At 45.6% G+C, this 16,679-nt stretch overlaps 3 protein-coding genes across 3 annotated transcripts; 2 read left to right on the top strand and 1 right to left on the bottom strand.

Moving 5' to 3' along the window:
* Window positions 1-303: 303 nt before the first annotated feature.
* Window positions 304-4,106, top strand: LOC147316165 (uncharacterized). The gene is made up of 5 exons (XM_086259426.1): window positions 304-414; window positions 708-787; window positions 2,544-2,724; window positions 2,824-3,316; window positions 3,798-4,106. The coding sequence occupies exons 1-3, from the start codon at window positions 327-329 to the stop codon at window positions 2,706-2,708; spliced, it is 333 nt and encodes a 110-aa protein (XP_086115552.1). The 5' UTR covers window positions 304-326; the 3' UTR covers window positions 2,709-2,724; window positions 2,824-3,316; window positions 3,798-4,106.
* Window positions 4,107-4,182: 76 nt separating this feature from the next.
* On the top strand, window positions 4,183-12,764 carry LOC147316166 (uncharacterized). Its single transcript, XM_086259425.1, has 3 exons — window positions 4,183-4,291; window positions 4,397-4,518; window positions 4,661-12,764. Exon 3 carries the CDS (start codon window positions 5,713-5,715, stop codon window positions 8,836-8,838), a length of 3,126 nt encoding a protein of 1,041 aa, XP_086115551.1. The 5' UTR covers window positions 4,183-4,291; window positions 4,397-4,518; window positions 4,661-5,712; the 3' UTR covers window positions 8,839-12,764.
* On the bottom strand, window positions 9,015-10,094 carry LOC147316167 (general transcription factor II-I repeat domain-containing protein 2A-like). Its single transcript, XM_086260188.1, has one exon. It carries the CDS (start codon window positions 10,092-10,094, stop codon window positions 9,015-9,017), a length of 1,080 nt encoding a protein of 359 aa, XP_086116314.1.
* Window positions 12,765-16,679: the final 3,915 nt, after the last annotated feature.

Raw genomic sequence — 16,679 nt, forward strand, 5'->3', positions numbered from 1 at the left:
TGTTGTGGGCTTTTTGTATTTTGTTGTGGTTTGTTTTTTATTTGTTGCGGTTTTTTAATTTGTTGCGATTTGCACTTCCCAGCCACCGTAGGCTAACCATGTCAGCAATCGATGCATATTGAATCAGTTACCCAGGTGACACACAACAAACAATGCCAGCAAATGCGCGGGTCACACTTTGCTACGGACCTTATAAATCCAGCGGAGTAATACAACACAGGACCTTCCGCCTCCAGGGTCTCCAGGGTCTGTCTCATATCCCAACACGTTCTCACTCCCAACTCGTCAAACGTGTGACGCATGGTCAGGCTCCCTCTGCTTCACTTATGGACGCGCAGGGTACCCTCCTCGCGTCGGGAATTGACGTGAAGGGTCCTCCGATTGAAGAGATTGCCGCGGAAGTGCCTGTTGTCGGTATATTTAGACATTTTCCAAATAACATTGTAGTGACGTATACAGAACACAATAAATTATATAATGTAAACAACTACCTGAAAAACAGGTAGAACGATACTTTTGTATCGTTTATTGCATTTATGGAGGGAGTGATGTATGCTGGGTAATGGCACAGCTAGCTACTGGGTGACTTTATTCACCCGCTTCGGCTGTTATCAGTCCATACAATGGGCGTTATTAGCACAAATCAGTCCCATAGATATGGACCATCTCCTGCTGGATTTTTCAGAAGGTTGTTCTCATCCATCCAGATGGAGGATCACTAACAGGAGCGTGGGAAGACTCCAGAATCCACTCTGGCTGGAATCCGGTGGATATGCAGTGTGTACAGGTAAGACCATTTAAATGGACAGCATTTATAGAATGACTGTTAAAAGTCAGCGAGTGTCAGTAATGTTAACGTGGTTATCTTAGTAATACACAGAGTGCTAATATAACAGCTTTAAGATGCATTTGTAGATATTATTACGTGTTTTACCGTCTTTATGGTGCTAGCTTAAACGTTAGCTTATATTGGAGTAAAGCTGTTACTGTTTAAACGATGTTAGCACAGAAATATTAGCTTCTGTCATGACTGATGAAGTTACTAGTTAATAAAGTTTTCAGTAAAGTGTTTAATCGCAGCCACAGATTGACAGCAAATATCTCGATTAGCTTCAGTGCATCTATAATACATATGTGCAAGTTTCAGTGCTTCGTTTAAACTGTATGATACTTATACTGACCCAGGGTCAGTGTAAAATACAATCCTAGCTGTGTGAACAAAGCCACCGTAAATTTAATCCTGCATGACAAACCTCAGAATGCAGGTTATTATTACTCTTTCCTGCTGGCACACCTGAGAGTCAGCTAGAAACTTACAGTGACGTGGACATCATGCAAAGACTGCCAGACTCTGTAATACTGCAAATGATCAGTGACTCAGGTTATCACTAAACTTTAAACGGCACCTCTGTGTCTCTGTGTGCTGAACATTTAGGATTGAGTCAGGCTGCATCAGCTGAAGCTGTTATTTGTATATATCAGTATTTTTTATTCAGGTGTGGGGAAAATACGTAAGACTGCAGTGAAGCGATGCACCAGATTAATCCCTGGCCAAAGGTATCATACTTAAATCAGACTACTGATCCAGCCACATCAGCCTTTTGTGAGGTCTGTTTAAAGTTGACTAAAAGTGAACTGCAGGTTCCTGAGAGGTGGATTGTGAGCACAGAAACACATGTTCATACATACAGCTGCAGCAAACTTACATTAATTTTAAATAGATTTGTTACTCTGATGTCTGTCTCTGTGTTAGTCCTCTGACAGACTGGTGACCTGTCCAGGTGTGCTCTACCTATGACTACTGGGACAGGCTCTAGCCTTTTTAATAGAAATTTTCTGTTATTCTCATTTAAAGTATTTAAGTGCTTATGCATATGCTTAGTTGTGACACTGTTATAGACTGTTCAGTGAAAGTTTCTAAAACTAGATGAACGTACTTCAGCGTCAGCAGTTTGAGAAAACAACTCCCTTTACAGGTGCTGATAAGGCCAAGGGCACAAAACAGCATAACCATTGATCCGTTGAAGTGTGGTAGGATCAGTTTGTAACTTCCTCCCTCTTCCTTGGAATGCATAAAGGAGGAGGAGCACCACTTCTGTGGCAGCGCTGACATGACTGAACTGAACAGCTCTTTCTGTGTTGCAGACTTTATTTTAAAAATTCCACGACACCTCCCACCCTCCCACTGTGAACCTGAATTGAATATTCAGAAGACATTTGTTTAAATAGTTCTACAAATCTGAGCTGTTGGTGTGTCCTTGGATTGTGTGGTAATAATATTAGAGCCTGCAATCTTTCTTACTGAATCTCTACTATGAGTCATGTTACCTGAGATTAATTCTATGTTTACCTGTCAGCCTGGACAAATGTGCTGTGTGAAGGAAATTAAATTAAATCAGATCTGAACTGCGTACATTTAAGGAACCTGTTCATATTTAATTGAAATATGAACTAGTGATTTTTTTGATTGCTGATTCCAAGAGAGTCTTTGTGGAAATCCTGTTTGGCTTTTTGTTATTTTAATTCTCTTCTCTGTTTTCCAGAACAGTTCTCCACAGTCGCTGTCCACATGGGTCAGTGGGACCAAGAAGCACTCTGCTAATGTGTGGACTCTGACCAGCAACATCCAGCAAGACCCAGACAGCGTTTTCTATCTCCCAGCTGGAGTTTTTTGTTTGTCTGTGACTGGAGAGTCAGATTTTTGTTGAGCTTCACACTTGCAGAGTTAAGTCAGTTTGCAGAGATCCCTCCCACCCTGGCTTTTATGTCCTAGATTGCTTATCTGAAAGAGTAATATTTCAGTGACTGCTGCTTATACCACAGGTTAATACACGCTACTGATCCCTGATAGGAGAATCATCAATTTTGGCAACAAAGAAGCCTGGTGGATGTTTGTTTACAGTCTGATGATGGGACATCATGCTCTGCATCTTCAAAGTTTGCCTCCTCATTATTATTCATACCCAGTAATGTGAAGTATGCTTATATCTACTATAACTGAACCAACCTGGTGCTCTTCATTTATGGAGGCTGTTGAGTCTGAATGTTGGATGTTGTGTATCTCGTGTTCTCTGGGCTTTGTTGTCCTCATTCTTTTCGCAGGATCAGAAAACAAAACCAGGAGGCGCGTAAATGTTTCTTCTCCATGATGTTTCTTCAAATGTTTCTTCTGGATGATGATAAGACTGTGACACGGGATGCCACCTTTGGTCTTGTGATGAAGCAAAGCTCAGGAAGAAGGGGGATTAAATGGTACCCACATGTGTGCTGCTGAGAAGGATGTACAGGGGCACCTGCAGCCAAATCCAAGCTTCAGGTTAGTTGTAGTTGCAGAACGCTATAGACTGAGACATCTAAGGCATCAAATGTTTGATTAAACGGATGAAAAAGAGAAGTTTCTTCCCTATAATTATCACTTCTTAAAATCTGTAGCAACTTCAAGTCTGTCAGCGTGCTGAGCATGCTCAGAATGTGACAATATATTTTTGTTCAATATTTAATTTCTTTCAGTTGCAATTGTTAAATGAAAAAAAATATATTCTTATAATTTAGCAAACTAATTGATCAAAAATATATATACATATATCTGTATTAGTTTTAATAAATTAATTTGACACCTGTATTGAAAATACCATATTGTATTCATACAGAATCAGTATGGTATCATTGTTTGTCTGCTCACTGATTGCTGAAACTAAGAGCTACTTTGATCTGTTTAGATCTAAAGTATCCAAAGTTGAGCTCTGATGTTTCTTCACCCCTGTGTGTGTGATATGTGATTTCCTACATGCTGGCAGAGCAGAGCGGCAGTTTGTGCTCACAGATGGTGACAGTGTGGAGAGACGGTGGTGTTTCCTCAGAAGAACCAGCAGAGTCACTTGCTGACTGATGTTCGTCTGCACTGCACAGAGGAAATCAACTGACCGAGGTTTGTCCAGTGACGTGTTATGAAATGTATATTTGTTTTATGCTTACAGATATGTTTTTCTTGACAGAGGCTCTGCAGAGGTTAGACAAAGCAGAGAAAACATGTGCTTTACATTTTACTGTGATTTATTGAGATATTTGTTGCCTGATGTTCAGCAGGAATGCAGAAATAGAATCAAAGGGAGATGTTTTTGATGTTTTTGTAATGATGTAAGTAAATCTTCAATATTATTTATTTGCTTATTATTATTTATTGAGTGTTTCTGAGTGAGGGGGAGAGGAGTCATCATCCAGGTAAAGTGACGTAGATCAGTGGATACACTTGTCTCCCCTTTAAAGGAGACAATCCAAGTCATCCTTAAATGTTAGTGCTTTCAAATACACAAACATTTTTAAAGGACAAAAATGAACATCCAACTTTGACTGTAATACAAAATAAATCTTTGCATGTGTGTTTTCAAACTCTCAGATGGGCAGCATATCTGTCTTGGACTGTCTAACCTGCCGGAGCAGCACTGAATGACCACCACACATGAGCAAGTTCCTGCAACATTCAGCATCTGATCCTTCATCTGTGTGCTGCTGCTTTTGGTAAGTAGAGTTACCCAACTCCAGTAACTCTAAACACATGCCATCTATTTCTAACGGCCTGGTTACTTCCTGTCAGTTACTTTAGAAACCATGTGGTCACCTGACCTAACACTGTTTCTTCTTCTTCCCCTTAATGTTCAAGTGTCACATGTCAAACAGCTGGAGAGGAAACTACACCAGTGTACTGAGATGTTTCACCAACACGTGCCAGATGCTGTTCCTTCATGGTGACATCACCAGAGACAGCCCCACCCACCTCAGGACCTCGCCATTGATCATGATGATTATAATGATGACAGCGAGCGGAACTAAGACTGTAAAAATCCACGACCAGAATTTTTCTTTCTAATTATTAATGAATACTGAGAGCCTCTTTCTGTGTTTTGTCTGTTTTGGGGTTGTTTTGTTTTTACCTCATTTGTTACTAACAATGTTGGAAAGGCTGTCAGCTGTGTGGGGGGGCTCCCTTGTGGCGAGAGAGCACAGTTGCACTATTGAGCACATGTTCCAGTGATCAGAGTTGGAGCTAACACATAGCAAGAGTCGCCTGGCAGACTGACTCTGCGGGGGATGTCTACACACGGTGTGAGTTGCGTGCGTCGCTAAAGAACTGTGAGTAGACGTGGAGCCATGCCTGAAAAGGACAGTTTTAGTCTTTTATGCCAATTAGACATTTAGTGGATGTAGAAGTGCAATGTGTATCGACCTGTTCGCTATGTGGCTAGTTCATGCTACTAATGCTACCTGTTATGCTACATACCTGCTAGCTGTAAGCTAAACGATTTGGTGTTTGTGATATATTGTTGTTGGGTGTATTGGCAATCAATGTCATGTACTGTAAGGGTTTGGGAGTAGTGTATGAAACTCGTGCATGTAGATGTTCATATAGGAATTCCCATTTGTAGTTCTGGTTAGATTCGAAGAATGCTAATGCATCATAATTCATGACTTAGATGTTTATTACATTCAGTATTCTGTATATGTTCTGTTCACAGACCACACACACCCACACCCCTCACGACACCCTACCGTCACTCGTACACAGCACAGTATGCACCCGGGCTAGAAGAGCGAAAGCAGTACGTGCCATCGGCAGTGTCTGTACAGACCTCCCGCTCGTCTAGCCCAACAAGTCAGCCTGGATGGGAACACACCGTGGATGAATGGACCGCTTCCCCGAACGATCTGCAGGATATGCGGCAGCATGTGCCCAGTAGGGATGGCCTGAACCATCAGCCTCCTTCTCCTTTCCATCGACCATGGGAAATGTCTGCAGTTTCGGGTTCGCAGTATGGTATGAATGGCAGACCTCAGCCTTACGCCCAAACACGTGAACCAGACAGAGGTGGTTACCTGTCGGAGCAACAGGACCAGAGATCACCCCCAACACATGTACCCCCTCTGTCTTCCTCCCAACGTATGCAGCCCATCAGTGTCCCCACAATTAGTTCCCATACACATAGAATAGATGCACGAATGAGTCCATGGCCACAGTATGACAATAGGCAGGACATCCATGCTCAACAAGAATACCAAAGGCCATACTTTCGCCCACCATCAGCTCAGAGTAGTCCACCCAAGAATACTACAATGATTGATACATTGGATAGGATGATGGGTGAACTACAGCTGTTAAAGGAGCAGACACTGACAGCTAGTCGGCCAACCCCGCCATTCCCCAACAGTGCACCTTCCTTTCGGTTTGAACATCCACCTATCATTCCGCAACATTTGAAGCCTCCTTGGCAGGAGCAGTTTTCTGCTAGGGCTTATCCCAGTTTCCAGAGTCAAGCCCCCACCAACATCTGGAGCCAGCAGCCCGTCGCCGAGGTATCAAGACCTATCACAACATCATCGCAATATAAACCTCATCCATCCCCAGCCTACCAGCCACCACATGTAATGGCACAAGAGAAAACATACAGGGGTCCAACTCCAAGTATTCCTGATCTCATTAAGAAGGACCCAAGCGAGTTTGCCCAGTTAAAGATCGCACTTGACAATCTGCTGCCACCGGATGGGACAGAGCTTTTCAAGTTTCAGATACTGATGGATCATTTGAAACTAGATGAAGCCTGTCTCATAGCTGATGCATATCTCAATTCTCCATCCCCCTATACTGACACCATGGCAGCCCTATCGGAGAAGTTTGGTCAGCCCCACCAGTTAGCCCTCAGGAAGATTGCCGGTGTTATGGATGCACCGGACATTCGTCGCGGGGATGTGGAGGCTTTTGAAAGATTCGCACTGCAGATTCGGGCTCTCGTTGGTATGCTGAAGACCCTTGGTCCGGATGGCGAAGTGGAACTGAAATGTGGCTCTCACGTGGCACGGCTCCTCAGTAAGCTGCCAGCTGAAATGAGGTCTGAGTTCCGGAGACACATGTGTCGCCATCCAGGGGTAGTATACAACCTAACAGACTTTTCAGACTGGTTACAGCTGGAAACATGGTGCCAAGATAGCAGTACCCAGCTTGGGGCTACAGGGCAGAAGGAGAGGGTCATCCAGAAACCAGAGCGCCTGAGAGAGGCAAAGTCAGTAAAGCGCATGGCCACTATCCTGCATGGCTCAGAGAATCTGCCAACGAAGCAGCCTGTCGAGTCGGTGAGCAGCAAACCAGCTGTCCATAGCAAGAAGAAAGGCCCGCTGAAAGCTTACTGCCCCTACTGTGATACGGAGGACCATTATCTGAGTCAGTGCCCCATATTCCAGTCGTTTGATAAGGCTCAAATCATAGACTGGATTAAGACAAACCAGCGTTGTTGGCGATGTGGCAGATCACATCAAGCAGCACAGTGCAATCTGAAGAAAGCTTGCAGCCTATGTCAAGGCAAACACCTTCAGATCCTGCATGAGGTCAACGGCAAGAGTGTGAAGGAAGGTACTTGCCTGGTGAGCTCTGCAACTGAAATACTCCACCTAGATAAACCTTCAGATTCTACCCGTGTTCTGCTTAAAGTGATTAGAGTTCTACTGAGCAATGATGACAAAACTCTGGACACGTATGCCATCCTGGATGATGGCTCTGACCACACCATGCTGCTCTCCTCTGCAGCTCAGCAACTGGGCCTAACAGGCACACCTGAAGACCTCGCCCTGAGAACTATCCGTCAGGATATCCAAACGTTACATGGGGCCTGCGTTTCATTCACACTGTCCCCTATCATGCAGCCCCAGAAATCCTTCCACATAGCTAATGCCTTCACTGCCCAGCGGCTTGGCTTAGCTGAGCATTCATATCCAGTTACCATGCTCAAGAGAAGGTACAGACATCTGAAGGACTTGCCCCTACAAACCTTCAGCAGAGTTTCGCCCCTGTTGCTAATTGGGGCTGATCACCCACATCTCATAAACCCTATAGAGCCTGTGCGCTTTGGATCACCAGGAGGGCCAGCTGCGATGCGAACCCGACTAGGATGGACTCTGCAAGGGCCTGCAAAGTCGCTTGAGTCACAGTTAGAGTCTCAACAGTGTCTGTATACCTCCTGCAGCCCCCTATCTGTTGAACTCCAGAGGAATGTGGAGAAGCTGTGGCAAGTAGATGTTCTACCATATAAGAGTGAAAAGGAGGTGACAAGGTCGAAGGAGGATCATGAAGCCCTTCAGATATTGGAGGCCAGAACAAGGCGCGTGGATGTTAAGGGAGTGTTCCGGTATGCCACACCCTTATTGAGGAGGAAGGATGCACCACTTTTTCAGGCCACCCAAGAAGCGACACTGCCCAGCCTGAGGAGTATGGAGAGACGTCTGAGCAAAGACCCGGTTAGGGCTGCTGCATATATGGACGAGATTGAAAGGTTGGTGACCTCTGGGTTTGTAGCCAAACTGCAACCGGAGGTTGCCTCTCAGAGCCAAGAGAGTTGGTACATACCTCATCACATGGTCCAGCACAATGGCAAGAATAGAGTGGTCTTTAATTGCTCTTTTCGACACAAGGGACTTAACCTGAACGAGTCCCTATTGCCTGGCCCTGTCCTGAGCCCTTCTCTGGTTGGAGTGCTCCTGCGCTTCAGAGAACACAGCATTGCCATCAGTGGTGACATAAAAGGGATGTTTCACCAGGTGTGCCTACTCCCGGAAGACAAACCGCTCCTGAGGTTTCTTTGGCGCAATATGAATCGGGATGAGCCCCCTCACAGCTCTGAATGGCAAGTCCTTCCCTTTGGGAGAACATGTAGTCCCTACTGTGCCTCCTTTGCGCTACAGCGGCATGTCCTCCTGCATAGTGAACCAGGAGAGGAGGTGAGGTTCTCCATCGAACGGTGCTTCTATGTGGACAACTGTCTACAGCAGGGGTGCTCACACTTTTTCCGCATGTGAGCTACTTATAAAATGACCAAGTCAAAATGATCTACCCACTACAAAAATCCAAAACATATACTTATTTATAAATATATTGAGGATTCTTTATATCTACAATGTATATACATGCATAACCGCAATATCCAATATTTCACAACACAATTAACAATGTAAAATTTTGTCATTACCTGAGTTTACTCTGATGACTTGCACTGAATTGAATCAGCCAGGGATGCATAGTCCGGACAGTAGCTGCTGACGGCCAGCCTCAAACACACTTCCAAATGTTCATCAGTCATGGTGGAACGGTACTTGGACTTAATGATCTTCATGTGGGAAAATGATGACTCACATAAATAACTGGAGCCGAATAATGCAGTCAAAGAGGCAGCACATTTCCTCATGTTGGGGTACTTTACTTCTGTGAGTAAGTTCCAGAACTGTCCATGATCTCTGGACTTCAGCTCAATGTCGGCTTGTAGTGTCAAAATCTCATCTTCCACTCCAGAAGAGTTCAGGTGAAATAGTTTTGCAATTTTTGACGCGAGTGAATCGACCTCAGCATCTTCCCGAAAAGGATAGCACATGAAGGTAGCGACTGGCTCGAGCAAAGAAAAGTCTTGAAAGCGTTTGTCAAACTCTGAGAGACAATTGTCAATCTGCTCTGTGTAGCGTGCACTGTCAAGTTGCAAACAGGCCATCCCTTGCATCTCCAGCTCTGACGCCAGGTTTTGAAAGTTTATCAAATCATGGCGCTGCAGCTTTAAAGAGAGATGTTGCATCTTTCGTTTGAAAGCATTAACTGAGCTGATCATGTTGATCACTGTTTTGTCTTTTCCTTGCAGCTGTAGATTAAGGTCATTCAACATGTTTGTCAGATCGGTTAAAAATGCCAAGTCTAACAGCCACTGACCGTCATTAAGTTGCATGTATTCTGCTTGTCCAGCTACACGGAAAAACTCCTTAATCTCCGGACAGAGCTCTCGAAATCTTTGCAGGAATTTCCCTCGACTAAGCCACCTCACGTCAGTGTGTAGCAACAACTCAGAGTGGTCGCAGTCAGCCTTCTCCAGATGTGCACGAAATAACCGTCTTTGAAGAGATATGGCGCGAATAGAACAGGCGATCTTCGTTGCAACATTCATGATCTCCTTCATGTTGAGCATTTTAGCGCATAACGCTTGTTGGTGGATTATGCAATGGTAATTTAGGAAGTCCGGGAAAGCATCGTCCTGCCTGCACTTGGCAATAAATCCATTCAAGCGGCCAACCATTGCGGGTGCTCCATCTGTGGTAAATGGACTAGTTCTTATATAGCGCTTTTCCACTCTTCTGAGCACTCAAAGCGCTTTACACAACTTGTGCATTCACCCATTCACACCCATTCGCACAAGCACAACTGACATTCACACACATTCATACTCCGATGAATGCATCGGAGAGCAATTTCGGGTTAGTATCTTGCCCAAGGATATTTGGCATGCAGACTAGGGGGAAGCCGGGAATCGAACCACCAACCTTCCGATCAGTAGATGACCTGCTCTACCACCTGAGCTACAGCCACCCAACGTGGTGGTAATAGACACCAATTTGTACACTGGGAGCTGGGTTTTCTCGATAAAGTTTTTGAACGACTGAAATATGTCCTCTCCTCGCGTCTGTTCTTTCATGGGCAGGACTGTTAATAGCTCTTCTTTTGCAGTGATATCAGTAAACACCATACGAATGAAAATGCACACCTGGGCTGTGTCACTCACGTCCGTAGATTCGTCCAACTGCAGTGAGAAACACTGGCAATCTCCGATGTCCTTCCAAAGTTGCTGGGTTAAATCCTCCGCCATGGCTTCACAGCGCCGTGTAACTGTACTTCTTGACAGCTGGAGAGCTTTGATCGAAGATGTTATTTCTGCCTTATTTTTAAAGTCTCGGAACAATGAGTCAGCTGCTTCAACGAATGCCTCTTTTACCATCTCTCCATCTTGAAAAGACTTCTTGTTTTTAACGATGATGTGACTCACCCGGAACGATGCTTCGGTGGCGGCTTTCGCTTTTTTTGTTTTTGTTTTTTTTTGCCTGTCCCGTTTGGCTCTTTTGCCATCAGAATTGTTGTCTAAAGGCAAAGAAAGATGCCCAACGGATTTACTTTACCAAATTGACCATCCTGGCCTTGCCGTAATGGTCCATTTGATTCACCTTTTATTGTTTATTTTATTTTTGCTTACTGAATACGGGACAGACTTGACTGGGGGAAAGAAGGGGAGAAAGAAAGAGGGAAAGAGAAACTGCTGAGAAGAGGGACGGGGCAGAAGGGCAAAAGACAAAAACCAACAGAATGAGCGGGGAAAAAAATGCATATATCAATCATCTGGATCACCTGCTGAGAAAGAAAAAAGAAAACAAGCAGAAGAGAACAAGAGTAATAGAATAAACAACATCACAATGATATATGGGAATATGACAGTAAATACTAAATATTAAACATTATTGTGCAGCACATAAGATCAACAGAACACAGTGTGCTTTGAGGTAGGAGCCAAAAAGGGTGTAGTTTGTGGGTGTGATCACCCGTGTGTACACCTGTGAGCATGGACGCGCTTGTTTTTTTTTTAAAAAAAGGTTCCTTCATGTAATGATCTGCTAGAGGGTGAGGGGGGGCCACAGCCCCGTCCTCCAGGACATGAAGCAGGTATGGAGGAGATCAAAACTCCAGACATCCAGAGGCCCCCAGAACACAAGAGACCAAGGAAGACCAACAGAGGGGCAGCCGCGCCACTGTCCCAGAAAGAGCTGAGGAGAGTCTTAGATGAGGGCTCACTCAGCAGCCGCGGAGCAGAAGCCAGGGGGAGTTGCAGTGACGCGCCCGTGAGCTCCGCCGGCAGCCAGTTGTGCCTGAGTGACCGAGCCCCAGGCCAAGAGGCCGGGGGCACCCCACCTCCGAAGTGGCCCGAGCGAGCCCCAGGCTCCAGGCCCCGATAAGCGGCCGCCAAGGAGTGAGCCGGTGTGTACCCGGACACAAAGAACCACCAACGCACCAATGTCTGAGGGAGTCTGCCACTGGCAGGGGAAGTGGTGGTAGGGGGAGATAGGCCTCCAAACCTTGGAGGGCCTAAGATGTCCCCAGAGAGGTGGCGCCTGACACCCAACCTGACATATAGACACAGAAATACAGGCACACACATATACAAACATCCATTCCCACCCTCATGCTCTCATATGCACTTATTCCACACTCAACCAACGTGGAGACAGACATAAAGAGACGCTGTACACACGATCACACTCCCCAAGCGTACTCTACAAACCGGGTCTAGGTACCCTTGCCCCTGGAGGGGGGAACTGCACCCAGACCCAGGTGGTGTTACCCTTTTCCCTGCGGTGGGGGGAGGCAGACCGCCCTGACTCCGCAGCAGCAGGGAGGCCCCACACTCCAGACCGCAGTCGGACGGCCAACTCCTCCTCCTAGCCCCCCCGCTCCAGCAGGTTGCAGAGAATGGGGGTGAGAGAAGACTCCAAACCTCCCTCCACCCGCTCATTGTAGTGTTGATGCATGTGTGTTCTAAGGTGCATTTAAAACCCAGGAGGGCATGGAGCTACCTGCCAGAGAGCAGCAGGTAAGCGCATGGTCCCTCCTGCTAGCCCTCAATGTCTACGTGTATTTAACATTGAGAGGTGGGCAACGACGCCAGGGGTGGGGTGTACACCCTGATGGTACTTTGGATTCCGTGTATCGTGCCCACCCCCAAGATCCTATATGTATGTGTAATGAGAGTGTGAGTAATGTGAATGTCTAAGTTGTGGGATAAAATTGTGGCAGAGGCAGCCAGAAGGGGACAGGGGGGGGTAGCCTCCTCTGCACCCTGGTGACATACCCCTACTCCAAGGTCCTGCATGTGTGGGTGGTTGTGGTGGAGCGGGAAGAGGGAGGCAGCTGGAGATGGGGAGGGAGGGAAGGGAGGGGCAAGTGACCCCTCCCTGGGGCCAGCTCCCCCGCTGACCCCAGTAGGCACCCCCATACTCCGCGACCCGCCAGGGAAAGGGGGCCCAGGCCCATCCAGACCGGGGCCCAGCGCAGCAGCGCCTCCCAGCCCCATAGAGCCCGGGACAGTCCACCCAACCCCACCACAGAGAAAACTGCACCCACCCCACCATCCACTCATCTTCCAGACTACATAAGACAATAAACACCCAGGCTGAGATCTTCCTCCACCTCTCCTGTATCTCCCCCTCCTGCAGAGAGAGCCCCTGAGGAGAGGAAAGCTCCTGCAAGATGTGACAATCTTCCCCACCAGTTGAAGAGCCCCCCAGGTGGCTCGATGCACCGGCGGCTTTCGCTTTTGAAGTTTGTTGTGTGAAAAATGACTGCTGTCCGGACAACTGGGATTTTAGTTTATTCACCTTTTTCTTTCTTAGCTCGCTTTTCGGCGGGAATGTAGTCGTATTTTCCGTGAACAGTTCAAAAATGCCGCTCCACATTTCCCTTCTTTGGCATTGTGATGGTAGCCTGGCAGATGAGGCAAACGCACTTCGAAAATGACATCGTGAAAAAAAAGTCCTCCTCCCATTCTGTATGAAAGTGATACGTTTTTGTCTTCTTACTTGGTCCAGCTCCCTCACTCATTTTTAACCCTTTCTTAGGTTTAAGAGAAAAAACCGAGAGCTAAAAATTGGAGTTAACTCGCTGACTAGCTTGTCAGTTTTACTACACTTCGCGCCGCTGTTTGCGCATGCGCAGCGACCTAAGCGTCAGAAAAAATCTGATGTCATCTGACTGGCTTCCCTGTATCAATCAAGTGACGGGATGGATGATAGGCTGGCATCTATTTTTTTTAATGCCATGCGAGCTACCAATACTACCTTTGCGATTGACTGGTCGATCGCGATTGACGTATTGAGCACCCCTGGTCTACAGAGTGTTTCATCGATTGAAGAAGCCCAGCAGTTGGTCAAGAAACTACGGCAGCTTCTGCAGTGGGCTAGTAATAGGCCAGAAGTGATTAGTCATCTGCCATCCGAGGCACGGTCAGACAAACTGGAAGTCTGGCTGTCACAGGACCGACAAGAAGCGCATGAATCAACCCTGGGACTGAACTGGAACTGTGAGACGGACACCCTCAGCCTCAAGCACTGACCCATTGACTATGGAGAGCCCACTATGAGGAACATATATCGAACCCTGGCTAGTCAGTACGACCCACTTGGGTTCATCATTCCCTTCACCACCAGGGCCAAGATTATTGTACAGCAACTCTGGGACAAGCATCGAGATTGGGATGACCCCCAGTTACCTCATGATTTGCTGCACCAGTGGAAGACATGGAAGGGGGAGTTGGTGCATTTATCAGAGTTAACATTGCCACGATGTTACACACTGCCGCACATGGATCTGTCTGACATTGCAAGAGAGGTACATATCTTTTGCGATGCATCAGAGCGAGCCTATGGCTCTGTGGCTTACCTGAGATCAGAAGATCATTGTGGTAATGCGAAGCTGTCATTCCTCATGGCCAGATCACAGGTTGCTCCAAGGAAGCAGATATCTATTCCCAGACTCGAACTCTGCGCTGCACTCACTGGAGCCCAGCTCGCAAAGCTACTTCAGACAGAGCTAACGTTCAAGGTGACCACATGTACGCTGTGGTCTAATTCAACCACTGTCCTCAAGTGGTTGCATTCCACATCCTGCCATTTCAAGGTGTTTGTTGGCACCAGGATTACAGAAATTCAAGAGCTTACTAACCCCAAAGACTGGCGATATGTGGATTCCAGAGGTGGGACCAAGTCATTGTTTTGCAAGTCTCAAGTAAGTCTCAAGACTTTATCCTCAAGTCTCAAGTCAAGTCTCAAGTAATGTCAGGCAAGTCAGAGTCGAGTCTCAAGTCACTGGTGTAAAAGTCCAAGTAAAGTCACAAGTCTGAAATTTTGAATTTCAAGTCCTTTCGAGTCTTTAAAAAAAAACGAAAAAAAGCATGTTGCAGTTATATGCTAAATGTAAATATTAGACCATGTAATTTTTAAATCTGTGTTTTTCTCAACACATAACAAAATAGTGAACTTAGAAAATATACACAAATTGTGAAATTGCACCTCTTTAAAATGCAGCTCAATTAAACCTAGCTCCAAGAATAATTTTCACCAACAGTTCTGAGATAAGCTGCATGTTATTCTTGGATGCGGTTGTAGGACTGGCTTTAAAATCGCATGACAAAAATATCATACATAAATAAATGATTTTTTTTTAAAAATATCATTAAAAAAAAAAAATGCATCACCAACGTAGCCTGGAAAACATTTGCTAGTTAGATGAAGTCAGCTATCTCATCGTAGCATATTTATATGCATATTTATAATCATACGGTTCTTGGAGTGAGTGCATACACTCATGAAGTTTAGTAACTTCCGGTCACTGCAACAAGCCCAGGTACAGTTTACCGACGGATGGGTGCAGGACCTTGAAATGCACCGTGTAGAAAGTAAAGACCATCGTACGTATCATAAGTTTACCAGTCTCACAAATCGTCGTCATAAATACACATTCGTTAACCGTTTATTAATAGGACCTTTGAGCTCAATGGTAATTAATTAGCAGTGGAAATAATTTCTGGTAGCATCACAGAAATGTAGCAGTGACAATAATACTGTATGCTGTAATCGTACTGGACAATTAGTGATACAAAACAACTGTTTTATCCTGTGAATAAAAGTATATGTTTTTGTCAATGTACCATAATAACAGAAGCGAAACGCAATATTGTGTCAGGACAATTCACTATTTATGCACAATAAACACAATAAATAAAGGAGCATAGCGCGACAATTTCTGTTCAGCGCCAGACTTGCTTGTAACCTATATCACCAATTATGTTAAGAAAAATGACGTATTAACTACAACAGCAGACTGACCTTTGTGGAAATGCTTGGAGCAGACTAACCTGTGAGCTGGAGTGTTCTGGGACGTTATAATTGGTCTTTGAATGGCTGCAATCCAGTCGCCTCTTTGTTACTTCGGAAACATGGCTCGAACAATTTCTCTTCAACGACGTAATCCGATAACAACCGATCTCTTTACTCGTCGGCTTCCCGTGGCTGTCATGCGACCGGCTATTGCAGTTAATAATACAACAGCTTCTTGACATTTTTGTGTTTCTTTTTATCGCTGTATAACTGATTTTAATTGAAAGCCTGCGTGCGCTAGTACCGCTTGCCACGAGTTCCCAGAATCCTTTGCGGTTCTACCCGTGAATGACGTCACATTTTCAATCTCTATATAATATGCATGTTAAATTTTATATTTGGGGTAAAATATCAAGTCTTTTCAAGTAAACCGGTTCAAGTCCAATTCAAGTCCCAAGTCATTGGTGTAAAAGTCCAAGTCAAGTCACAAGTCTTAGAACATTTTTTCAAGTCAAGTCTAAAGTCATAAAATTAATGACTCGAGTCTGACTCGAGTCCAAGTCATGTGACTCGAGTCCACACCTCTGGTGGATTCTACAAGAAACCCAGCTGATGACATCACAAGGGGCAAAAATCTCACTGAACTGGCCAGCCCAAATAGGTGGACTCAAGGACCAGATTTCCTCCTCCTACCTCCTGACCAGTGGCCCTCCTGCCCATCGTTGGGTACATCAGACCCAGAGGATGGCATCGAGCTAAAACGCTCTGCCATATGTCATATGGCTAACACGACCCCGGGTAATCAAACCCCAGAGGCCCAGCGGTTCAACACATGGGCAGAATTAGTAGAAGCCACAGCTAAGGAGATTCAAAATGCAGCAATGCAGGGTGACCCAGCTGGGAGTAACTCACCTACTGCAGGGGCCTACACCGAGGCAGAGCAACAGATCTTGAGACAGATTCAGATG

The sequence above is a fragment of the Aulonocara sp. 'chitande type north' Nkhata Bay genome, linkage group LG13 (assembly GCF_057382095.1).
Source record: "Aulonocara sp. 'chitande type north' Nkhata Bay isolate Kocher_YH1m ecotype deep benthic linkage group LG13, A_spYH_male_GT1.1, whole genome shotgun sequence".
NCBI lineage: Eukaryota > Metazoa > Chordata > Actinopteri > Cichliformes > Cichlidae > Aulonocara > Aulonocara sp. 'chitande type north' Nkhata Bay.